Genomic DNA, 26,136 nt, shown 5'->3' with positions numbered 1-26,136 from the left:
GCGGTATTCACGATCAATAGAACAGGATGTAGTAGCCAGAGAGGGAAGACACCATATGAGTTACTGTATAAAAGGAGTTATGATATCAAGGAGTTGAGAACATTCGGAGATGAAGTATCAGTTCATATTCCAAAGCAGAGAAGATTAAAGTGGGACCCAAAAGGAGAACTGGGAAGGTTTGTAGGATATGGAGTGAATACAAAAGGATATAGAGTTTGGTTCAAAAATAAGAGAGAAGTGGAGACACACAGGGACGTTGTGTTTTTGGAAAGGACAAGAAATAATACAGAGGAAAGCAGAGGAATAAATAAAGAGGAGGTATTAGAAGGTGAAGACCTGTTGAAAGAAGATGAAGATACAATGGCAAATAATGAAGACAGTGTAATACAAGAAGAGGAGATGACAGGAAATGAAGAAGTAATGGAGGTAAGTGAAGAGGATCAGCGAACAGAAGAAGTGGAGAAAAATATAGAAAGAAGTGAATATGGAAGTGAGCAGTTTGAAGAAGAATATCTTGAAGATGAGTGGCTGAGTGCTGGTGAAGAGGTGTTGGAGGAGGGAAATAGAAGAGAAAAGAGGAGAGTAAAGAAACCCAAATGGTTGGAGGACTATGATGTGGGATTGTTGGTACATGGAGAGGAAGAACTAACTTACAAGGAGGCTGTAGAGGGAAAAGACAAGGTAAAGTGGATAGAGGCGATAAATAAGGAGCTGGAAGCATTAGAGAAAAATGAGACGTGGATAGAGACAGATTTACCTAAAGGGAAGAAGACAATAGATAGCAAGTGGGTGTTCAAAATAAAGAAGGACGAGGATACACAAGTTTACAAGGCTAGATTGGTAGCACGAGGCTTTAAACAAGAAGATAAGTTAGATCATTCAGAAATCTATGCTCCTGTGGCGAAATTACCAACGTTACGTATCCTGCTTGCTATAGCCAATAGATTTGACTTGGAAATACAACAGATGGACGTGAAGAATGCATTTCTAAACGGAAGTATTGATGAGGAGGTTTACTTGGAGAAGCCAGAAGGTATGAAACAGGATGGGAAGGTACTAAAGTTAAGGAAGTCTTTGTATGGATTGAAGAAGTCACCCAGATACTGGAATGAGAGATTTGACAAGCTGATGATGCAGGAAGGGTTTATTCGAAGCAAGTGTGATTATTGTCTATATTACAAGGAAGGAGTAAAGTTCTACGTGTTATTATATGTTGATGATATTATTTTAATTTCTGAGGATGTGACGAAGATTGAGGAGTTGAAGAATGCGTTAAGAAGGGATTTTGATATGAAAGATATTAAGGGAAAGTACTTAGGAATTAACATAAGAAAGAAAGAAGGAGTGATTGAGCTTGACCAAGAAGACTATTTGAGAAAAATACTAAGGGAATATAAAATGGAAGAATGTAAGCCAGTATCTACACCAATGGATCTAGGACTGAGAATTGAGAAGAGTGATAAGAAGAACGAAGAACTGATAAGAAGATGTAGGAGATTGATTGGAAGCTTAATGTATGCTATGTTAGGTACTCGACCTGACATATGTTATGCTCTGAGTTATTTAAGCAGGTTTCAGTCATGCGCAGGTGAGGATGTATGGAAGGGATTAAAAAGGATTTTAAGGTATATTAAAGGGACATTAGGTCTAAAGTTGATATACAGGAAAGGTGAGGAAGTACCATTAGTAGGATATACTGATGCGGATTGGGCAGGAGATCAGGAGGACAGGAAGTCTACTTCAGGTTGTATTATGAAGGTATATGGTTGTCCTGTGTCGTGGTCATCGGGTAAGCAACAGTGTGTGGCGTTATCTTCAACGGAGGCGGAGTATGTAGCTCTAGCTAAAGGTATTTCGGAGGGATGTTGGATTAGAAATCTGTTAAGAGAAATTAATTTAAAGTGTAATAATTTTGTTGTGTTTGAAGATAACCAATCAGCCATTCATATTGCAAAGAATCCCGAGCATCATAAAAGATTAAAACACATTGATTTGAAGTATCACTTTATTAGAGATAAAGTTAGAGATAATGTTGTAATTTTGAAGTATATTGAAACTGAAAGTCAAGTGGCAGATATATGTACTAAAGCATTGAGTAAAGCTAAGTTTGAAAAATGTAAAGAGATATTGTTTTAGAAGTTAAGTTGTGTGTAAGTAAGTTGTAGAGACATGTTTAGTTGATTAATAGAAGTTATTATTGAAGTTTTAAGTTTAAGTTTTGAGTTGAAGATGTTTAAGTTTATAGGGAAGAGTTTTTGAGTTCAAGAAGTTTAAGTTTGAGTTTAAATTTATATAAGTAAGGGTTTGATTTTATATTATGGAAAACAGTTTGTATTATTAAAGAGATATAGTTATGAGTTAGAAGTTTGTATTAAGTTGTCATGGGATGTAAAGTTTTCGATTGTTTTGTATTGGATATTTTTTTATATAGTTGTGTTGAGTGATGTAACATTGAGGGGGGGTGTTATGGTAGCAATGTCACATCACTGGTGTTGGTCGTGTGTGACGCATCCCTATTATTTTAAGAAAAAGACTATAGTGTCTATGTTTGTCTACGGCCTCTCTCTCTGACATGCAATGGCGTAGGGTGTGTTGCGTTAATAAATTACTCTTTTCTTTACTAAAGTATTTTCTATTTTCTTCCTCTGACCCATAACCCCGAACACCCTTTACACTGAAATGTGAAATATCTACGGCTTTATTTGAAATGCCTACACTAGGAAGGACGGATGCAGATTACAGGCTCAAACAAAAAAAATGCGTGATGAGACTGTATGATACAAAGCTCTTTGCCATTCTGTTAAGAAGAAAAAGAAACGTCAGTGTCAAATTAGTGTTCAATGCATGTCAGTTCGGTTCGGTATTAGTGTTGCCGAAAAATCGATAGTTTTACTATCGATAGTAAACAGCCAAAATCATGTACCCAATCGATAGGCCTATCGATAGTATCGATACTATCGATAGTATCGATAGTATCGATACTATCGATAGTATCGATAGTATCGATAGCTCTTTTTTGGCAATACTATTGATAAGCAACGATAGTATCGATACTATCGATAGTATCGATAGTTGAAAAACAAAAAACTATCAATACTATCGATAGTATCGCTCTTCGATATTGCGCAAGCTACCGATACTATCGATAGTATCGATACTATCGATAGTTTTGTACGATCGATAGTGACCTTAATTTCGATAGTATTGAATGTAGCATTGTGTGGAACAATTCACACCATTTAAAGCTCGTATTTAATATATTTTATATTTCGTGGGTGTTTTTGCAGTGGATATTTGGTTTTGAAGTAGGCAATTCTCTAAACTTAAAAAAACACTGTTAAGTGGAGTGGATAGGATTTTTTTACAATACTATCGAAATTAAGGTCACTATCGATCATACAAAACTATCGATAGTATCGATACTATCGATAGTATCGATAGCTTGCGTAATATCGAAGAGCGATACTATCGATAGTATCGATAGTATTGATAGTTTTTTGTTTTTCAACTATCGATACTATCGATAGTATCGATACTATCGATAGTTTTTCATCTTTTAACTATCGATACTATCGATAGTATCGATACTATCGTTGCTTATCAATAGTATCGCCAAAAAAGAGCTATCGATACTATCGATACTATCGATAGTATCGATACTATCGATTAATTATCGATACTATCGTTTTTTGGTAAACTATCGATAGTTCGATCGAAAACTATCGATAGGGCACTATCGAGCGGCAACACTATTCGGTATTACGATTCATCATAACATTATTTTATTAGTCACTGACACAAAAATGGCCGAGTTGTTGTCGATTCCATTAAAAAAGTCTTCGGACGTAGATCTGGTGAAGCCGCTGCGAAATCTGATCCAGGCGACTTACAGCGGCGCGGAGGCGGCCGACGAGTGCTGCGAGGCAGTCGCCGAGCTGGCTCGGCTGCGAGCTCAGGCCATTTGGAAGCTGTTTGATCAGTCGTCACTAGATGTTATTTACAAGTAGGTTGATGTACCTGCATGAGTCACGGCGGCGGCGATGGTCGCGCTCGGAGCTGGTGATGTCACCGGGCGCGACCTCCGCTCTTGTTGTTCTGTTGTACGTGCGATGATGTGAGCGCGGTGGTGTGTTTCAGCTATTACGACCAGCTGGTGTCGCTGGAGAGCAAGGTGCCGCCGCAAGAAGTGGCGGTGCCCTTCAAGTGGAAGGACGCCTTCGACCGCGGCTCCATCTTCGGAGGACGGATGAGTCTCAGTATGTAACATATTTTCACAACTTTTTTGTTTATTATATATTTTTTTTATAATATCATTTTAACATTACAATTCAGAATTATGACATCTACTTGATTAATGTGACTCATAAAACTCACATCATCTCATCACACCTCATGTGTATCTACCTAATGTACAGCTCTTGGCTGAGAAACTGGCAGCAAACCAGAAAATTCAAAAATATTTTTTTAGAAGTGATAAAGTAAATATTAGCTTTATGCTGGTTGAGGTCTTTGTATTTAATGAGGGACTTTTCAGGCTATGTTCTTCAAAAATAATATACATGGTACTGTCCAGATTTTGTGTGATCTTCTTCTATTGTGTGGGTTGTGAGGTGAATTACCAACCTCATCAACGCAGGTGTCAGGGTTAGCGTAATAATACCTACTTACTCATTGCTCAGGTATATAATTATTCAAAAATATATTGTAATGGCAGAAGCATGTTTAAAAATATACCTATTTGGATCATATTATGTATATGGTATTGTTGTTGCTACCTATATTGCTTCTCTTTATGTTGATCAGAATAATAATGGATGCAAGATGTATTGCGCTGGGGTGTAATAAAAGGTCATCATTTATACCCAAAAACAATAAAAGATGCATATGTCTCTCTTTCTATGAAATTAGAAGGTTAAACAAAGCCAATTTGTACAGTGCCATCTATATTTTTTTGGGGAACTTAGTCCAGGAAAGGAAAGGAGTAGGAAAGTCCCTCATTAATTTATTGTGTCAATATTAATTGCTTACGGTAAGGTTTTGAGCTTCATATGTGAACATGTATCATTGACATCATCTCCCTCGTTATGCCATTTTCATAGGGTCCATTTACCTAACATGAAGAGTTGGTGGTTTCCAGAAGTGCCTGCTTATCTGACCTTCCAACCCTAAGGGAAGACCATTGCAATCACAAGTTAGGTCACACACCTCTGAAAACTCTTAGGTATGTAGGATTCCTAGCGATGACTTCTACTCCACTGATCATAATGTGTAATAACGCCTTCTCATAGTATCCATATAATCTTAACAAATAAAATAAATAATAATTGAGGTTATATAATATAGTTTATTGAGGAAATCATTCACACAGCATAAAGTGGATAACATATTGCAGTCTTTACTTAACATGTACTGTATACATATACATAATATATACACACTTAGTTTACCAAAAACTAAGGTCTATCTTAACAAGCATACACAGCATTTATAAAAGAGAAGTTATTCTATCATGTGGACGTAACTTGGTTTAATCACAAACAAAACAATGACTTAAACCAGATTGTGCAAATTGCAGTATAATAAGCATTAGGATTTGATTTCATAAAATTTCGTCCATACTGTGCAGTACTGTGCTGTGCATGGCCGTGTAGGCAGAAGTAGTATGTATATGCACTACACAACTGCCATATATACTATTGCTCAGTCGAGAGGTGGGCAATGTTCAATACAGATGTAAGTAGTTTCATCCTCCCAGCATATGATTCTAATATGAATCACCAATGTAATACATGTTTCATTATCCTCCTTTGCCTCTCCTTGTGCCACTGGTTGGTGTGCTCTTATCTGTTCCATGGCATCATTGATCCTAATTAGTATAATATTCTGTACGCACAATAAATATAATTTGGATACTGACAAGCAGCATGGCCTCTTGTTAGTTGTTGCTGTCATGAAAGTTGCTCACTATTGCGCTATCGCCGCGGCCGCCGCCAGCTTGCCATTGACGTCTGTTGAGCTAAGGCAAGATATGTAGGGTGTTGTTGTATGAATACTAATAATTAGAAATGTGCCGACTACGGTTTCGGCCAAATGAGACTTCGGGAAAGATAGAGATAGATAAAGTATTCATCTGACAAACGCCGAAAGTCCAACTACTTTGTATTAAAATACTGTTTCTGAAGATAGCAGTATACGTGTCAATGTGACCGGGCGTGTTGCGTGTGTGCAGCGGTGAGCTCGCTGGCGTTCGAGCGCGTGTGCGTGCTGTTCAACATCGGGGCGCTGCAGTCGGCGCGGGCGGCGCACGAGCCGCTGGACACCGAGGACTCGCTCAAGCTGGCCGCCAAGCTGTGCCAGGTACGACCTCGACCCTCTGTGGGACTAGTGTATGTGCTCGTCTGAGTACCGTGTGCTTGTGCCGGCAGCAAGCGGCCGGCGTGTTCACGCACCTGAAGGGCACGGTGCTGCTGGCCGTGCACCAGGACCCCACGCCCGACCTGGCGCCCGACACGCTGGCTGCGCTCGCGCAGCTTATGCTTGCGCAGGCGCAGGAGCTCATCGCCTACAAGTGCATCCGCGGTGAGTTCCCCACTTTTCTTTTCTTCTTAATTTCGACAGCCACTCTACTTGGATGGGAAATAGCATTTATTTTGTTTGTGATTATTTTTATTTTTTTAACAATATTATCATATATTTGTGTTAAAAAAAATGTGTTCGGATTTTTTTTATGGAAGATTATAATTATGGACTTATCTTAAAACATTAGGAAATAAAGCAAAACCATAAATTTAACACATTATTACCGTAAAGTACTGAGAGATACGGGCATTTCACATCTCTAGTTATGGCAAAGTTTTGCAATGTAGTGGAAAAGAAAAAAGTATCAAAAGTTGGTAGCCTTACGTCGTATGTGTGTGCGTGTGCAGACGAGATGAAGGAGAGCATGGTGGCGAAGGTGTGCGCGGCGGGCGAGGAGATGTACGCGGATGCGCTGCGGCTGATGCAGCGCGAGGCGCTGAAGCCGCTGTGGGACCGCGACTGGCTGGCCGTGGTGGCGGCCAAGCAGGCGGCCTTCCGCGGCCTGGCGCAGCTGTACGCGGCCGGCGGGGCGGAGGCGGGCGCGGCGCCGGGCGCGGCGGGCGCGCGCGTGGCGCGGCTGCAGGCGGCGGCCGAGGCGCTGCGGGCGGCGGCGCCGGGCGGCCGCCTGGCCGGCGTGGGCCCGCTGCGGGACGCGGCGGCGCGGGCCGCGCGCCTGGCGCACGACGCGGCGCGGGACAACGACTTCATCTACCACGAGCGCGTGCCCGACGCGGCCGCGCTGGAGCCGCCGGCGCGGGCCGTGGTGGCCAAGGCGCTGGCGCCGCCGCCGCGCTGGGCCGCCGGCCGCGACCTGTTCGCGCGGCTGCTGCCGCTGCCCGTGCTGGCGGCGCAGGCGGCCGCCGAGGCCCGCCGCGCCGAGCTGGTGGCGGCCGAGGTGGCGCGCCTGCGCGAGGCCACGCAGCTGCTCAACGGCGTGCTGGCCTCGCTGTCGCTGCCGGCCTGCGTGGAGGCGGCGGGCGCGGCCGGGCTGCCGCCCAGCATCGTGGCGCGGGCCCGCGACGTGCGCGCCGCGGGCGGGCTGGCGGCGCTGGCGCAGCTGGTGGCCGAGCTGCCCGAGCTGCTGCAGCGGAACAAGGACATCCTCAACGAGGTGACGCTGGATCCGGTCGTGGGTTCGTGGGTTCGCTTGCCGCGATTCGACCCGCCTAAAGCGTGCTTGGGCGCCCGCAGGCGGAGCGGATGCTGCGCGAGGAGGCGGAGGCGGACGCGGCGCTGCGCGCGCAGTTCGGGCCGCGCTGGTCGCGCTCGCCCAGCGAGGGGCTCACCGAGGCCTTCCGCGCCAACGCCGCCAAGTACGCGCAGATCATCGACAACGCCGTGCGGGCCGACCACATCGTGCAGCAGAAGTTCCAGCAGCACAGAGACGTGAGTGTGGCGCTTACAGATACGTCCCCGCCGGCCGACACGAACTGGACTGGGAGTCATAGGTTAATATGCGTTAAAATGTGCTGGAAACCTTCATTCTACTCGCCAACCTTCAGTGATGTACCGTCAGAAATGTTCCTCGTTTGGGGACGTTCCCGGCAGTAAAAAGGTGCAAAGCTTATGTAAAAAAGCTTTACAGGTGAGACTACAGTACAAGAAAGAACAATTTGAAAAAGATAAACAGCTAGCGTCTACCGTCAAAGGGAAAACGGGAATATTTCCGGGAACGACACACCACTGGACGTATTGGTATAGGATTTCGAAGCGCAAAGTACAGATTATCCCAACTCTGATTGTCAACGTGAAACTGATACTTGTATGCGGTCGATGTATCTCTGAGTACCCCAATTTTCATTTCCGATTATCGAGTACGGATTTCCGACTTCTGATTACCCATTTCCGATAACCTATTTACGATTACGCATTACTGATTTCCGAATACTGACTACCGATTATGGATTTCCGATTTCGTTTTCGTTTCATAAAGGTTTTTTTGAGGGTTGTCTGATTAACAGCAGCAGCACTTAGCAGTGACACTATCTGCCAGATAAATGTCCGATAGCCATAATACTACCTGCTAAAGATAAGTGATTGATAGCAAAATGTAGCTGGTAGCTCTGTCTGTAAACCAGAAACATAATATTAGTTCATAACTTCATAACCTTTAGTATCGGTCTCATGATGACAAACAGAATTAGTATAACCTCCACTTTGCGCTTCGAAATCCTATACCAGTATGTAACGCGAGGATGTCGGCACATTGTAACTAATATGAACCTATAGATCCTACACCAGGCGGTCCCGGCCGGCGGGGGCGTATTGCACTGGCATTCCGTGTGAATCACCCCGCCGTATGTCCCGCAGAACATCGAGCTGCTGTCCCGCAGCGAGGACGAGATCGGCGCCGGCGTGCCGGCGGCGCCCGGCGGCGGGGGGGCGGAGGCCGGCGAGGCCGCGGACACGCTGCGGCGCCTCATGCGCGACGTGGACGCGCTCAAGGCGGAGCGCGACGCGCTGGAGGCCGAGCTCAAGGAGGCGCGCGTGCCGCTGCAGGAGGCGCTGCTGGAGGCGCACGCGGCCGCGCGCCCGCTGGGGGCCGAGGCCGAGCCTGCGCTGCAGCGGGCGCTGGCGCCGCTGCAGGCGCGGGCCGCCGCCTCGCTGCGGCGCCAGGAGGACCTCGTCGCCGGTACGGCCGCGCCTCCTTGCTGGGAGGCCCCTCTCCCTCCTCGGTTTTTGTACAAAGGAACGAAGAAAACATTTATTTGCATATTGGACGCCACGCTGACCAACTTAAACGTAAACTTAAAAAACAACACAAAGACAAAATAATTAAACTAGCAATATAAACATTTAAAATACACGCGTAGAGGACGTCCAAAATACAAAAACTTATTTTCTAAATGGAACAACAAATTAACTATTTTCATTACCTGTGTTGTAAGACCTTCCTTCTTGCCAAATTTCTTAATTTTAGGTCTATGGGGAGTACCCAATGCAATGTAAAACAAGCCTTCCACAACAAGGGGAGCATATTCAAGGCTAAGATAGCCAAAGATAGAAAATTATGCATCAAAACTTTCGTATGGACCACAGCCCTCTGTGGATGTGATTGGACACTGACACAGAAAGAGAGAGAGAGACTCGAGGCCTTTGAAATGTGGTGTTGGAGGAGGATTTAAATAATAAGTTGGACTGAAAATGAGGAAGTGCTAGTAAGAGTAAGGGAAAAGAGGCAAATATTGAGAGTTATTGAGGACAGACGAGGCAAGATGATTGGCCACTTAATAAGACACGACAAATTTATTCAAAACATCACAGAAGGGAAGCTACAAGCAAAGAGCGGAATAGGAAGAGCTTACATGGAACAGATTAAAGAGAAGGCGCACGTCATGTTTTATAATGAATTGACATTTGATAGACAAGAATGGAGAATGCTACTCGTACACCGACAAAAGCGCGGAACTTAAATTAATGATGTGATGATGGGAAGTACCCCATAGGTTTGATTCGCTTACGAATTGTATAAAAATAGGGCTAGTAATGGCCATATTTCGAAGCTTGATTTTTCATTATAGCTTCAGGGAACCGCAGATATATGTATGTATTTAGATGTTAATTTCAACTTGATACCTCCACGCGTTTCCGAGAAAAAGGGTCTTTTACAGACAGACGGACGGAGCAGCGATCCTATAAGGGTTCTGTTTTTCTGTTTGAGGGTCAGAAACGTAAAAGGGATCTCCTCCAGTATAATGTCGTGGCGGGCTCGGCACAGGCCGCGGCGCTGGTGTAGTGGGGGAGGCTGTACGTAAACTTAAATACTCAATTACCTGTGCTGCGTACTTACAATAAAAACAACAGACATAATGAATGACACATATAAAGTATAGGTATTCAAAGAACATAAAAGGACCAAATATTGAACCCTGGGAAACGCCCATTATTTATAACGGAATTATTAATATGAACCTGTGTTATTGAGTTACGTTACTTAATATAACTTAGTCTTAAGGGTTAATAATAATTGGTAGTGCATGTGACATGCGGCCCGTGTGCCCGCAGAGGTGCAGACGGCCCACGCGGCGCTGGCGGCGCCCCTGGGGGGCGGAGGCCGGGACGCGGCGCTGGGCGCGTTGGCCGCCGCCGCCGACGCCTACAGCGAGCTCAGCAACAACCTCAAGGAGGGCGTCAAGTTCTACAACGACCTCACGCAGGCGAGTACCCGCAGCCGGCCCCGCGGCGCCGCCGCCGCTGCTCGGTATGGTACTCATGTTGCTCCTTGTGCGTTGCAGCTGCTGGTGGCGTTCCAGAACAAGGTGTCGGACTTCTGCTTCGCGCGCAAGACGGAGAAGGACGAGCTGCTGAAGGACCTCACGCAGGAGGCGTCGCGGCCCGGCCCGCCGCCGCCCGCGCCCGCCCACGAGGTCTCCGCCCACTTACACAAACAAAAATCCATTATTCTAATATTTGAAAGTGCAAATATTACAATCATGGATTTTTTGTTTCTATAGCACTCACCCGTACTTGGGGAAACTCATACAGAGAACATACTCAATTACAAAAAGTTTAGCTCGGACATGGGACGAGCACCCGGCGGTGCGCCGGACAAGAGCTGCGAGTTCAAGTCCCGTCCGAGTCAGATTTTATCGATGTAATGTCCTCTTTATTGGAATTGTTTATTTTGTACCGCCGCCTCCTGTTGCAGCCGGCCGCCGCCCGGCGCGAGCCCCCCCCGCGGCCCGCGCCGCCCGCGCTGCCCTACCCCGCGCAGCCGCAGGGCATGCCGCTGCCGTACGCGGGCCCGGCCTACCCCTACTACGCGGCGCCCCTGCCGGCGCTGTACAACCCCTACGCCACGCTGCCCTACCCGCGCGCCGCGCCGCCCTACCAGCCCTACCCCGCGCCCGCGCCCGCGCCCGCCCCCCGCCCGCCCTACGACTCCTACCCGCAGCAGTAGCGGCGCCCCGGCGGCTGCTCGGTGCACTCGTAATCTCGACGCGATGGGCGACTCGCCGCACCTAGAGATGACGTGTTGCTCTGAATTATTATTATTATAACGTAGGTTAAGAAATGGGTATGTGGACCGTTACTAATGTTGGATTCTAAGGACTGTTGTTACATAATAGATAATAAGGCTCAAATTATCATGTTACGACAATATACAGAACTCTCGAAGAAAAAAAACCAATAGGTTATTATCTTGGCTGGGTCAAACCAGAACCTTTAGTTGCAATGTATGTCTGCCTAAAGATCTGATGTGCTACCGAGATATTTGTGCTGCATGTCCGGCCGTGCGCTGTGTACTGCGCTCTATGTTGTCTCCGATGTGTTGTGATCTTGGAATGCCTTATTTTCTTGGTTTAAAATATGTTAATAACCTGAATCTTTTTTATTTCGAAAATATTTAAACTATACTGTGATGTGATGATGATTATCGTGTATGAACCGCTGCGGGGCGGTCAGCATTTACGAGTTGGCAGTAGGTGCTTGAATGATGAAATTACTGTCAATGGAAAGTGAAATTAATTTGAATGTAACATATTTATTAGTTTTTATGAAATTGTAAAATGTAGGAATTAAATAAATATTGTTTTTGTCATTTATTCTTTTCATCAATGGCCACACAGAATCCTCATAATCTTAAAACGTATTGTGAACTCTTTAGTTTGTTGTTGTGAACTAGCATAGAGTTGATTGAGGATAAAAACTGCCTATTTCTTGGTGTCGATATTGTTGAATGTTCTTAAATTTTGACAGTTCCTAATACTATTTGAGTAAAAAACATTATTTTAGTTAATACACTAAAACCCTTTGTTATATTTATTCTCTAAAGATCGGAAAGAAGAAAACTTGAAAAACTTATTTTCAGTCGAAACAATACTTCATACACACATTATACAATAATATGGAAACTGCTTTTTTCCAACTGGCTGTTTTTGTTTTTCGTAACTCTTCCTTCAGATGGGATACACTCCACAATAAAATATTTTCCAACTAGTCAAATCAGTTACTTTTTTCTAAATGTCAAAACACGAAATTACGATGGAATTTGTATGAAATAGCGCCAAAGAATAGCGCCCTGTGTCGTCATAGAAAAACGTGACAAAACGTTGCACTTATTACATTTTCATTTTTTAAATTCATAAGTTAAATATAAAAAAAAACGTTTTTGTCACCTTTAGATCTGTCTTTATGTAGTAATCAGAATTTCATAATTAACTTTATCCTAGGAAACTACCCAATTTATAGCTATTTATCATGAATTTTAGTATGGAGAACTGTCAAAATTTAGGAACACTCAACAGAGCTGCCTACATTTGAGCTTCTAGTTTTTATCCTCCATTATAGGTAGCTAAAGTGTAATTAATACTCCTACAAAGTCCTATATTTTTTTCTTAGTATAAAATATAAGTGAGTGATCATGGTGCAGGAATGGGAGGTGTTGGGAGATATGTTGAAGAAAACATGAGTCTTGGATTATCACATTATTGCTATTTATTAAATTAAAACCTTCTAAAGTCTGTAGACATACTGTTGATTATTAGTAACAAAATAACAATGCAGCTTAGAACTTGGGTGCCGGGGACCCCTCCTTGTCGTAGTCTCTGCTTGGGGAGTAGAACTGCAAACAGAACAAATCTCATTGTAACACACAATGTCTCATTTACTCAGCTCCCCTCTTGACATCAAGACGGTTGTTGCCTCCCACTAGTCCAAAAGCTGGGTAAAGCCATGAAGTATGTAGGTACCTAGTTTTCTCTTGTGTGGATTGTGAGATCAATGATTTAACCTCATCAACACTGGTGTCAAGGTTACCATTGAGTCACCAAAGGCCTCTGACATAACTCATGTAATGACTACATACTGAAGTAAATAGTAGCCGGGACTGTCTGGGCATGTTAATGCCCTCCAAAGTACAAATCATCTTACTTTACATTTGTATTTCTATTATTTTCAGACAATCGAGTGATCATCCTGCAATATCCTGGTGATTTTGGTAGTAAGTTCCAACTGGGGTTAGCAATAAACAATAAATATAACCTGCTGTAACAATGACCATACAAACTGGAATATTCAAATCCATATATTGGCTAGCTATGTTTGTAGGCTTATGTGGAAAAACAAAAAGCTCTGAAATAATTATTTTTTATAAACAAAGTATCTGAGCGTTTGGTGAATTTGATGTCTTCACCTTGTATTGTTTGGTCCTGTATTCCTCCCAAGGCTCGGGATTGGACTTGCGGTTCCAGGTGACGTCGGGCGAACGCAGTGCCAGCCGCGCCAGGTAGAACACCGCGCCGCCGCACCCCAGCGCCGTGCACACGTACAGCGGGATCAGCTGGACACACACACCTTACATATACAACAATACCTTACATACATCCTTAACAATGTACATATGATCTGTTGATGCCGAGAAGTGTTTATAAATATCTACAATGAAGTGAAAAATATGCTGTCAGTCTTATCGATTATTATACATAACTGACAATGTGATGACCTGTCCATACCTTTCCACTTTACTAATATATTGTATGTCCTTCTTCTACAAGATTGGCATTGGCAATAATTTAATAGAAGAAAACTACTTAAACAATGTAAAAAAAATAAGTTAGAGGTTAATTATGTAAGCAGCTGAGACGCAATATCGATAGTAAATAGTCATCTACACTTACAGCCTTGTGTTTTTTCAAGCTTTGCAAGCTTAAGCCTTGCATTTTGATTATTTTTTGATTACTACAAGAGACCACTGAAATCTTCTTCGATTACACCAACCGATAGAACACCACAGGAAAATCTGTCGAAAACTCGACGAAAATGACAATTAAGATGTCTGTCTGTCAGTTAACTGTCAAGCAAGCAAGCCCATTTTTTTTTTTTTTTGGTTTGGTTTTCCCCGAAGGGTAAGGCAAAGGGAACTATGCCCATACAGCCATGTCTGACGTATTTTTTTTCTTGATGATTAATGAAATGATGAAAGGTGATGATGATGAAACCTAAGCCCCCACCCTCGGAGTAGACTCCTACTCCGAACCCCAAACGAATTAACTCAAAAGTCCGCATAAACTTTTGAGTTATGAAGCGGCTTCCTGACACGAAGCGAAAATAGGCAGATACACTTTGTTTATTGAATACTCCAATATAATAACACTCGCGAATGTCTTCCGACTAACTTAATGCGATCATTAACCACAAAACACCACTTCGTATTAATTATTTAGATTATTCAATGAAGAAAGCAACTGTCCCGTTCCCGCCTCCCGCCAAAAAGCCCGCAAGCAAGCCCATCGAGGGACACTACGACACTACTAACTACTAGGTTGCTACCATGTTGCTACTAGGTAGGTACTACTGTTATTACAAAACGCTATATTTTATGGCTACTGCTTGATCCACGCCATTTTGGCGCTGTACGTCAACAGAAACTTGACAGAAACCGTGGCGGAAGTTCTTAGAAGGAACCTATCCTATCCGAATCCTGATCAGTGATGTGCCATTCCCGAGAATGTTCCCAAAGTAGAAATGTTCTCCTTGTCAATACTCTTTAATTGTTAAGAACTGGCTGCTTTTCTGTTTCAAAATGTTCTTTTCACAGATATTGAATACTAGTATTACTACTTCTTCTTCTATCGTGTGGGTTGTGAGGTGGAGTACCAACCTCGTAATATACTAATATTAAATGTTATTTATTTCTGGTACTCTGGTCTTTTCTGCCTAAAGGTTATGATATATAAAGATCTTTTTACATAAGTTTTTCGCTTTTTTACTGCCGAGAACATTCCCAAAGTGGGAACGTTCGAGACCACTGGTTTCTCAACTTTCGGATTAGGGATTTGGATTTGTGAATAATCCAGAGTATCAACAGAGTGTTTAAGGTGATACGTTTCACTCAGCTAGGTAACGCTGCGTCAGCAGATGGCGTTACTTCTGCAGTTTTCGTATTTTTTTCCATTTATTCGTTTAGTGTTGAGTTCTGACCCAGTGAAATGTTAGGTGGCGAAATCTTACATACATTATCTTTAAGTTAAGCTACAATTTTGAAGTATTTACTGCAGATATCATATTAAAACATTGCATCAAAAGTTGGTGTCATTTCAATTTGTGTACAAACACGAAGCTGTCACACACACATGCGAACTAGGTTAGCTATTAAAAGAGATGCATAATTTGAAGTCTGCTTCTAACTTCTAAATGGCGCATTTGGTAAAGCAGTCGCCGCCATTCTTAAGTTTCACGGTTCAAACCCAAGTGCATGTTTTAATTGTTTTTTCTTTTTGTATTTTTTTTTACAATTGAATTTGGCGAACCCGTCTATTTGTTACGGAATTTTCAAAAAGTATCACTTTTACCAATAATATTATAATTATACAATAATGTACTTTGCACTAAAGTACCTTCCGTAATTTCCGTATTTTTTATTTTGTAAAATTCTAACAGGCATTAATCGCATCAGTGAACATGCGGCTAACTAAAAAACTACTGAACGGATTTTCATACGGTTTTCACCAATGAGTAGAGTGATTCATGGGCGTGCTTTAGGGTATATAATTTATACAAGTATTTTTTTTTGTATAAAATGGTTCAAAAATGATGATGAATGTCAAACATAATTATCGTTACAAATATAGCCGACTTGGAGCTTTCGGCGAAAACGCTGCCTGAGCCCATTGAGATATAACAAAACAACGTATGGTTGAATTGTTCCTTTTTTGTAGGTCTACCGAAAAGTCCACAATATGTCATAATAGTTATATTGTGTATAAAGAATTGTGTATATGTATTGTATGATTTTACAAATAACGATCACAGTACAGTAATAATAAGGTAGATTTTTCCTAAATTGCGTCGGTTCAAACTTTGACGCATCGCGTTTGAAAGATGTAATAGCGCTTCAGGACGTCCCGCAAGCACGGCGCTGATGTCGCAGTATCCGCATATAATTATTATGACTTGTCATTTAGTTCCAATAAAATCCGCGGGACTTCATACGTATGTCAGTGACAGCTGGTGATAGCATGCGGGACACTTAGCAGCTAATCGAATTCTATGTTGTTTTCGCGCCCAGTCCAGACGACTTGCATTGCATTTCTGGACTTATATTTACGCGTAGTGTTTATTGTTAGGTTAGTTAGTTCAGGTTAGGACGTCTTTTTTTAACGAGGACGTTAAAAAAAGACGAGGCTGAGACGTATTGAAGTAGTATTTCCATATATACGCGGCCTGAAACGGGCTGTTTCGGGGACCTGAACTGGTTGCTGTCGAACTTATTATCACGTTTTCTTGATTAAAATTCATAAATAAGTCAAATAGAAAAAAGAAAAAAGATTTTCGTTAGTTTTAGATCTGTCATGATGTCTGTGATGTTTGTTTATTATACATAAGAATTTCAAAATTTATCTTATTTTTTTTTCCCAAAGGGCAAGGCAAAGGGAACTATGCCCATACAGCCATGTCTTGTGTTTTTTTTTCTTGGTGATGATTAATAAAATGATGAAACCTAAGCCCCCACCATCGGAGCAGACTCCTACTCCGAACCCCAAACGAAGTAAGCGGCTTGTTGGCGCAAAGCGAAAATAGATAGGTACACTTTGTTTATTGAATATTCCGATTTAATAATACTATCGGGAATGTTTTCCGACTAACTTAATGTGATCATTAACCGCAAAACACCACTTCGTATTGATTATTTAGATTATTCAATGAAGAAAGCAACCTTCCCGTTCCCGGTCCCACCAAAAAGTCCGCGGCAAAGAGAATATAAATAAGTCTGTATGTTGGATGGAAAAACAATTCATTATAAATGACTACTATTTAGGCCGGCAAATGCAACAACTTTTTTTTTGATTTGGTTTTCCCCGAAGGGTAAGGCAAAGGGAACTATGCCCATACAGCCATTTCATTTTATGTATTGATTTTTTATTATAATATATGTCCTCTTTTAAAACACGGTACTTACCCATTATTTAAAAATGTTTAAATAATATGCGTTAAAACAAAAATATTTTTCCAATATTCCTTTTCTCAGATTGTAGTATTTTTAGTTTTTTATTTATTCATACAAAATCTCTTTATAAATTGTCACTGACATTCTATTACACTTGTCAAGTAGTCAAAGCCTTTAGAGAAAAAAAAAAACTATCACGCACACAAACTAACATTGACACCACTACACGCTCAGCAAATACACTGTAATCTGCACCACTACAAATGTAGAATTGATCAAAATTGAGGGTCTGAAATATGGTACTTCTCGTATTCGGACCCTAAATTTTTGTTAGTTTGCGAAAATAATACACCAAAATATTACTATTTATCGGTTTTATAACAATATTCCTCTATCCGTTTTCCTGTAGCACTGCATCAACTTTTGTATGGAAAACGAATCACCTTAAGGTCATTGGTCAAGTTTTTTTTTTTTTTTTATTTAATGGCCTGGTTTCTCTGCATGACATTTAAGCCAAGTCAAGGACCAAGTATTAGATTAATAAATATAGCTTTAAATCCATTCTAAGTACTTAAATAACGATTCGTATCACAAATAATAACAATCGATTACTGTTTACATCTGTGTAGGTTTTCCAGCAACATTTTGTTGGAATGCAATAATATTTGTACCAGGCCATAATTATTAAAAAAAGCAATAATATTTGACTGACAAGTGCATTCAAGATTTTATTGTCCTATAATTATAACCTATTTTTAATGATTTGGTGCTATTTTATTGAAAAATACAATCGATTACTGAGAAGTTTTAGTTCACTTTTAAGATGAGCTTTCTATTGTAAGTATTCGTAACAGTTGATATCGGCGAGTACGTCTATTTATAACTTCTCTTCTTCCTTCCGTTGACGTCTTGTTTACGTGCGCGCTGGAGTGCCGAGAGTACTGCGATCTGCTGCGTGGGGCTGCCCGGCGGGGCCCGCACCCCTCTTGCCATTGTTGCACATGACCATATCTATGAGTCATGTTAACCCTTATTCACTGCTGACTACAAACATTGGGGCCAGTTATCTGATAGTAATAATCCACTATAAACTTTACTATTTTAATATTTTTAATTGAAACTTTTTGTAACATTCCAGTGGAAGCCGCTCCAATAAGACTTTCAAGCCCAAAAAGAATATACCGGAGGGCACCCACCAATATGACCTGATGCGGCACGCGGCCGCCACGCTGGGCTCCGGCAACCTGCGGCTGGCCGTCATGCTGCCCGAGGGTGAGGACCTCAATGAGTGGGTCGCCGTCAACAGTACGTACCGCCTTCAATGCCCTCATCGCAGCCTGCACTTGTTATACCAGTTTAGGTACCAATAACTATTAGCAACATATCAGGCCTGTAAGCATACTTACAATAATTTCATATTTATGAAGTATTGTTAGTTGCTTCATTAGTCATAGCCTGATAACACATCCGGTGTACAATACTTCATATACACATTGTACAATAATATGGGGTGTGGATTGTCCTGTTGTAAATTGCAATAAGCAATTTACTATAGGTATTTCTTTTGTTAAATGTGTATAATAATGTAAAATAATAAATTGGTTGTTTCTTTTTTAATGTTGTGTAGTAGGTATTCTATACTAATCACCAGTGATCAGAATTTAAGTGCTATTTCAGACAATGTCATTAATATGGATATGACAATATCCCTGGGGTTATGGTAATTGAAACAATTTAAATTATTGTTTCATTTACTTAATAAACAAAAACAATTTCCTGTCAATATTGCATGAAATATTGATAATATTAAAAAAACTTTGTGTGTAAACAGAAAAAAATATTATAATTTAGAAATCTAGTAATATATTTTAAATACCAGAGCAATAATGTGTTCATTGTTTCATTAACAAGAAAAAAACATTATGCCCGTTTAACATTCCACTCTTAAACTTGATCTAAACTATTAGAAATAGAAATACTATTTATTAGCCTTTGAAAATATTATATTCTTTTGTAACCTTATAACAATTTACTTTATTTCAATAAGTCAATGTCTTTTAAAAGAACCTACTAATGTCTAATAAATTAATATTTAAATTAGTTTGAATATGCATAAAAATACTTAATTAGGATTTTCGGGACAGAGTCCAGGATCCCAGGACATGTACTTGCTGCCTATCAGTCTGGGCATGGTCATAGAATAGAAGTAGATCAAAGGAACTAACTGTGTCTGCCTAACTATATGATATAAATACAACTAATAAATTATGTAATTTGTTACGACGACTTGGGCGAAGCAAAAAGGAGGGTTATGTGTTTGACTGCTATAAATTACGTATGTGTGTATGCACGTCTGTTCCCAACCACATATCATAATTTAATAAATGAGGTGTCACAAGAAGCGTTTTGATTGTCCGGTGGTTATAGGCTATGTGATGTCACGATGAATTCAATGTGCGCCTAGAGAGTCTAGAGAACATAAACTGACGAAAAAAAATGTTTGTTTCTAATGGTAGTGTGTTGGGTTTCAAATGAAAGGGCTTAATTTGCACATTTAAAATATGTACATATTACGTACGGTTATTTACTTGATAATTACGTCGTATTGATAACATGACTGCTCCGGATAGGTTTTATCTCTAAATCTTGCAAAAAACACATAATGGAAGCATGTTATCTTAATAAATAAGATCCCAAAATTATATAAGTTTAAAAACTAAAATTCGACTACGAAAAATCACACTCCAAAAAGTATGAAACAAGGTATATTTCTCTGGAATTCTTCTGAATACTGATGTTATAGTTTTTTAAATTTATATTTTTATTATTAATTAGTATGTCGTTTGTTGCAGCGGTAGACTTCTTCAATCAGATCAACATGTTGTATGGCACGATCACGGAGTTTTGCACGGAGCAGTCGTGCGGCGTGATGTCTGCGGGGCCCAAGTACGAGTACCACTGGGCGGACGGCCACACCGTCAAAAAGCCCATCAAGTGCTCCGCACCCAAGTACATTGACTACCTCATGACATGGGCGCAGGACCAGCTCGACGACGAGACACTGTTCCCGTCCAAAATAGGTAATGTAGGCAAACATGGCTATTGTATTGTGTTGTCTCTTTAAAGTGTAGCATTGTACTAGCATCACGTGGGAGTATTGCTATACACATCTGCCTGCCCCTTTGGGGATACAGGCGTGATGCTGTTATGTTGTGTAATACTAGGATGAGTATAAATACATAAACTCAGGCCTTTATTCCTAAAGGGGTAGGAAGAGCTACAAGAAGACTACTTGCAATCATAGTAAATAAATAAAAATAAAATCACGAACTAAAACTACATCAACATAGTTAGTGTCCCTTATCCTTGCACTACCACCATAACGGATCGCAATTTTCTTCGAAGTTTGTATGGCAATACTGTCTGTCACGTTATCAATAAAAGCAGTCAAACATCACACTCGTAACTTAATAATACATGAATAAAATTCGAAAATAAGTGGAAAAATAAAATGAGATTAATTTATGATCGTCTTAGACTGGCTTCTGTTTGTAGATTAGCATATTACCTATAATTTTTCTTTGACCCAGTCAAGTACCCAATTCTGCTATTTGGCGACTTTCTACAATTTTTTTGAGTGAAATCAGATCTTCGCCAACTGCTGTAGTTATCGAGATACGAGAGAATGGAATAAGGGTTTTGTAGGCACTGTCACAAAGAGACTCAACTTTTGAATGGCGTGGCGAGGTGTTCTCATATTTGGCGACAAATTATAGACGTTTTGTTGGTGAAATCAGATCTACGCTAAGTACTGTAACAAAAAAAGTGATGCTTGGGAAAGGCTTATAGGTACTGGCGCTGCCACAAAAAATGCTTTTAAAGGCAGACCGACATAATTCTGATATTAGGCGACATATTTTCGAAATGTTTTCTATTTAGTGATATTCCCGATCCGTTATGGTGGCAGTGCCAGAATTAGCGACACACAGATGCCTCCGCCTCCAAACTGTTTGTTGTCGGGTTTTGAGGCACAGGTCATGTTGGGGGTTTTAGCTCCAACTTCTGCCGTGTTGTTGGACGTGTCACGTCCGCGGAGTTGCGATTTAGAGTGCACGTGCGTGTTTCTTGAGGTAATACGGGGAACAACATGAGCACTGAGGAAATTTGAGTTTCTTAAGCATTATCAAACAGAAAACTATTTGTGGAATCCACAAAATAAATACCATATAAATGTTGTAAGTAATTGTTTCCATTACATAATGTCAATTAGTTTATTCTATTATGGGTACTGCATGTACGTGCGAGTGGACTCTGTCAACAATGAACATGACTGATCGACCCACAGACGTGTGGAGGGTTCGTACAATGCATGAGCAGATGGGATATCATGCTGCTGACCCGTCTGCCTGCAGACGCATCCGCTGACGTGTAGAGATATCAGTTAAATATACAGTCATATATGATACAGGTGTGCCGTTTCCAAAGAATTTCCTGTCGATGGCGAAGACGATCCTGAAGCGGCTGTTCCGCGTGTACGCACACATCTACCACCAGCACTTCCCCGAGGTGGTGCAGCTCGGCGAGGAGGCGCACCTTAACACCTCCTTCAAACACTTCATCTTCTTCGTACAGGTATTCAACCCCCTCAACACCGCCACTGACGTGGCAGGGCATCCAAAACAAAGAGATTGACAGCTCCGGAACTGAGTTATGATATTGGATTTCCAATTAGGTTTTTTTGGCGCAAGCTGTAACAACTACAGTATCTTAATCAATTTGATTGTTACTCAAGTCTACTACGTAATACTGAATAATTACAGAATACCTACCTAATGCCCGAACACTCGCGCCCGACTACTTCATTTACCAAAGCCCCATTATCTGTAATGTTAATATTTCATAAGCATCTACGCTGGACTGGGAGTGGGAGCGAATATAAAACATAGAACACGTTCAGTTGCTTGTCTCCCGGGCATGTTGTCAAATCTGACAGATGCATCATGGTCTTTCTAACATGATGGACAATTGGTATGCGTGATAGGCTGATCCCACAAGCTCGCCACAAGGTCCATCACATCCATCTTAGGTCTCCGCATCCACGGTGGCTGCAAGTTGTGTTTGATTACTTGTGGCTCTGCTCACCCCATTGATTGAGGGCGTGAATTTATGTCTACGTCTGTCATGGACAGACAGACACCATAATATGTTGTTTTAAATTTGGTACCTGCTTTCCTTTTGTCCGGTCAAGTACGTAATGCCGTCTGAAGCAAACCTGCCATACTGGGACTATAATAATAAGAATCTTTATTTCGCACCACAACTCAACATAAGGAAATATGAAATGTGACAATATATAAGTAGTGAACAATGGCAAATATAAAACTATTAACTAAATGTTCAGTTGTGGCAGACTGGTGCCCGAGCTAGGCAGTGCGCCTGTGTTACAGGTCACCAGGCCTCCACTCCTGACCGCGTCATGCAACACGGTTTAGTACATACAATTGATGACATTCGCATTTACAATTGTGATAGATGTCCAACCATTTTAAAGTGCGAAAACAATATTATGATAAGAAAGACTATCCAGGCTATGTCCATCAAAAACAATATAGATGGCGTTGTACAGCTTCGTAGTGATAATTACTTATTTTCTCATTACTGGGGTATATAATTAATAATTATATATTATAAACATGTATAAAAATAATTGTTGCTTTATATTTGGTTCGCATTACGGTTCTCTATTTTTACTCATAAAATTTTATGTAATAATTTACCATGGCATACTGTTACTTGGCCTATTATTAGTTACGCATAGTATTAATTTGTCATAACTTTTTAAGCATAATTTTGAAACTCATAACTACTACAAGCATATTAATTAATGTCAATAATGATATATAAGCATAATTATTATAAGCATAAAAACTATACTCCGAATAAGAAAAGTTCTGGCACAACTTTGAACATTTTCGAAACTTACTTTTTCCTTGGCTGCATTTGGTTCATAATTGTGACTTTTTATATTTTTTGACACTATTTCATGCTGTTGGTCATCATTCAGTACACTTTTGAGTGTAAGATAAACATGCTGGCGGCGTAGGGGTGGCCCAAGGGCCACCCCCGCCGCACCCTAACCTACTGTTATGCCTTGTAAAAATTATGACAAAACACTATTATTCTAAAAAAGAACTATGGATACCTATTTATTAGTCCAAAAATAAGTTATTCCTAATCAATCAGTATTCCTAGATGCTATTATGGGAAAGTACTATTATGCTAAAAAACATTATGCAAAAAGGATTATGATAATTAAAATTATGACAGAAACATGCATTTTAAGAGAATCCCTCGCATTACGTATAGAATTACGTTGCTATCTATATTGCTTCTCTTTATTTTGATCAGAATAATAATGGGTGGAAGATGTAATCGAGCCTGGGTGTAATAAAAAGGGTCATCATTTATACCCAAAACAAAGATAAAAGATGCATGTGTCTGTTATCCATGACATTAGAAGGTTAAACTATATTGTTTTTGAGTAATGTCGCCTGGAAAGTCGCTCATTATTGTCAAATAAAAAAAAAAAAACAACTGGGTTGACATGAGGTTTATAATAAATATTATGTCAACAATACTGATTTCAAAAAGAAAGTTTTGTTAAGTAGTAGATAACTTCAGTGAGTCTTCATTCAATAGTGTTCGGGCATTAGTGTGTCTGCCTTTTGAGTTTTCAGCGGTAAATTGAGTATTCGAGCATTAGTTGTTCAGTCTGTAGTTATTCGGGATCAGGAAGTTCCGGTCTCCAGAGTTACGATATTGGAGTATTCAATTCAAGAGTCGAAATATCGAACAAAAACTTAACGAAACTCCGTCTTGGCCTATGTGTCTATCACACACATTATAAAACCGGATGCCCAGAGGCTGGTGTTAACGTGACGTCATGGCGTGTGTCGCAGGAGTTCAACCTGATCGAGCGGCGCGAGCTGGCGCCGCTGCAGGAGCTCATCGAGAAGCTGACGGCCAAGGACGCGCGATGAGGCGTTGACGTCAGCGCCGCGCCCGCCTCCCCGACCCGACCTCCCCGGCTGCCACACGCGACACACACGACACGAATTACCAAATTTTACAAGATTTTTATAGCATAGATTAAGATTATTTAATAACGATCACGAGTCGTGTGCATTTGATTACGTTTTTCAAGTACGACTCCGCGTGTGGTGCGGCTGTGCGTGGAGCGACCAACGTCCAGCAGGACGCTCGCGGGGCGGCGCCGCCTCCGCTACTGCCTTCCTGATGATAGTAACGTATATAGATGCGATTTATCGTTCGAACATTTGATACAAATTTAGACGCATTTGTCTAAAAATATAATGACTATGGTACGATTGGTATGAAGAATAATATTTTTTTACCAATATGTAATGTTTAGTTAATATACTTGTAAGTAACTGCGATAACACGGCGTATAAAGAAACCTGCGAGCGAGTGCGCCGCGCCCGCCCTCGTGGCTCACTGCAGGTACACTCTGAAGTTGATGTGCTATTTAATTATAAGGTCCTTATTTATTTATTGTGAATTTTGAACATAGCGTATGCATCGGCACTAATAGATGAAACGTTTTTGGTTACTCTGGTAGGTAGCAAGTGTAATATTATCTCGTAGTTGTAGTAATTGCTTAGGTATTGTAGATTACACTCGCGGCAACAGTTCTGTGTCCAGCTTTGCCACAGAGTAGCGTCGGTCCGTTAGCCGACACGAGCGTGTAACCAGCACTCGCCACGCACGCCTCGGGACGTGCCCACGAGGTTTATGTACATACATACATGTATGTACTGCGAGTGCGTATCTCGAGCTAGTGCCTCAAAATGATAAACAGTCGCTTGCTTACAAAACCCATATTTTTCCAGCGAATATATTTCCAACGGATCTCAAAGTTGGACTATTCCGAAACTTTGCTTCGGTGTACTTTACGCGTTTATTTTACGATAACTGTTTGATATAGGTATGTATTTGATTTATATACGACTGACATGATATTTTGTTAATTTAAAACTTAGGTAATGTACACAAATAATATATTTAAAATTGATTTCATGGTTTCATTTCTTACCTTTCGCTAGCCTTTCGCATATAGTGCAGATTTAAACCGGCTGGTTTAAAACCATATTATATTGTCAACGACACCACGAAACTGCACCACTGTGGTGTCTTTTTCAATTTTAGATAACCACACCACAATAATGAAGTTGTAATACAAAACTTATGAATGCATTTAACGATATTAATTAGGTACTTATCATCCGCACCATTCGTAAGATCACGACATGACATAGATGATCTCTTTTATGTTAATTGCCTAAATAATGAATAGATGTTGTGTAATGTTGGGTACCCATAGTTATTTTATTTTGCTTTGTTATGAAGTTACGGTATGATTAATTTTGTTTTGCGAATCCTTTATGAAGTCGCCAAATTTAAGCGACATTACTTATAAGCTTATAAATAATTAAATCATAACGATTTGTTTTTATACACATTGGACATCACTAGTCGGCAGTGGTGTGGTTATCTAAATAAATTGTAAACGACACCACTTAACTACCAAGTAGCAATATCGTTAGTATAAATATTATTTTTTGTTTTTATTAAAAATAAGTACTTAATAC

At 40.9% G+C, this 26,136-nt stretch overlaps 3 protein-coding genes across 3 annotated transcripts; 2 read left to right on the top strand and 1 right to left on the bottom strand.

Annotated features, from left to right (window-relative positions):
- The first annotated feature begins 3,758 nt into the window (after positions 1-3,758).
- Positions 3,759-12,121, top strand: LOC126369934 (programmed cell death 6-interacting protein). Its single transcript, XM_050014536.1, has 10 exons — positions 3,759-4,003; positions 4,138-4,256; positions 6,230-6,357; positions 6,426-6,579; positions 6,927-7,690; positions 7,771-7,965; positions 8,890-9,211; positions 10,585-10,736; positions 10,815-10,946; positions 11,228-12,121. The coding sequence occupies exons 1-10, from the start codon at positions 3,804-3,806 to the stop codon at positions 11,477-11,479; spliced, it is 2,418 nt and encodes an 805-aa protein (XP_049870493.1). The 5' UTR covers positions 3,759-3,803; the 3' UTR covers positions 11,480-12,121.
- An 873-nt stretch (positions 12,122-12,994) lies between these two features.
- LOC126370012 (cytochrome c oxidase subunit NDUFA4) lies at positions 12,995-14,380 on the bottom strand. Its single transcript, XM_050014634.1, has 3 exons — positions 14,199-14,380; positions 13,715-13,861; positions 12,995-13,144 (listed from the first exon to the last, which is right to left on the bottom strand). Exons 1-3 carry the CDS (start codon positions 14,238-14,240, stop codon positions 13,088-13,090), a joined length of 246 nt encoding a protein of 81 aa, XP_049870591.1. The 5' UTR covers positions 14,241-14,380; the 3' UTR covers positions 12,995-13,087.
- Positions 14,381-18,149: 3,769 nt separating this feature from the next.
- Positions 18,150-25,559, top strand: LOC126370003 (MOB kinase activator-like 1). Its single transcript, XM_050014624.1, has 5 exons — positions 18,150-18,304; positions 18,606-18,772; positions 20,320-20,547; positions 21,936-22,099; positions 24,427-25,559. The coding sequence occupies exons 1-5, from the start codon at positions 18,291-18,293 to the stop codon at positions 24,505-24,507; spliced, it is 654 nt and encodes a 217-aa protein (XP_049870581.1). The 5' UTR covers positions 18,150-18,290; the 3' UTR covers positions 24,508-25,559.
- The last annotated feature ends 577 nt before the right edge of the window (positions 25,560-26,136 follow it).

The sequence above is a fragment of the Pectinophora gossypiella genome, chromosome 10, assembly GCF_024362695.1.
Source record: "Pectinophora gossypiella chromosome 10, ilPecGoss1.1, whole genome shotgun sequence".
NCBI classification, from domain to species: Eukaryota; Metazoa; Arthropoda; class Insecta; order Lepidoptera; family Gelechiidae; genus Pectinophora; species Pectinophora gossypiella.
The sequence above is the reverse complement of the archived record's forward strand: the minus strand, read 5'-3'. Positions and strand labels throughout refer to the sequence as shown.

Coding starts and splice junctions, on each gene's coding strand:
- LOC126369934 (XM_050014536.1), top strand. CDS start 3,804: ATGGCCGAGTTGTTGTCGATTCCATTAAAAAAGTCTTCGGACGTAGAT. Junction 4,004..4,137: donor TCACTAGATGTTATTTACAA/GTAGGTTGATGT, acceptor GGTGTGTTTCAG/CTATTACGACCAGCTGGTGT. Junction 6,580..6,926: donor CGCCTACAAGTGCATCCGCG/GTGAGTTCCCCA, acceptor GTGCGTGTGCAG/ACGAGATGAAGGAGAGCATG.
- LOC126370012 (XM_050014634.1), bottom strand. CDS start 14,240: ATGCAAGGCTTAAGCTTGCAAAGCTTGAAAAAACACAAGGCT. Junction 13,862..14,198: donor GCTTGAAAAAACACAAGGCT/GTAAGTGTAGAT, acceptor GTGTGTGTCCAG/CTGATCCCGCTGTACGTGTG. Junction 13,145..13,714: donor ACAGGACCAAACAATACAAG/GTGAAGACATCA, acceptor TTCTGTTTGCAG/TTCTACTCCCCAAGCAGAGA.
- LOC126370003 (XM_050014624.1), top strand. Junction 18,773..20,319: donor TGAGTGGGTCGCCGTCAACA/GTACGTACCGCC, acceptor CGTTTGTTGCAG/CGGTAGACTTCTTCAATCAG. Junction 20,548..21,935: donor ACTGTTCCCGTCCAAAATAG/GTAATGTAGGCA, acceptor TATATGATACAG/GTGTGCCGTTTCCAAAGAAT.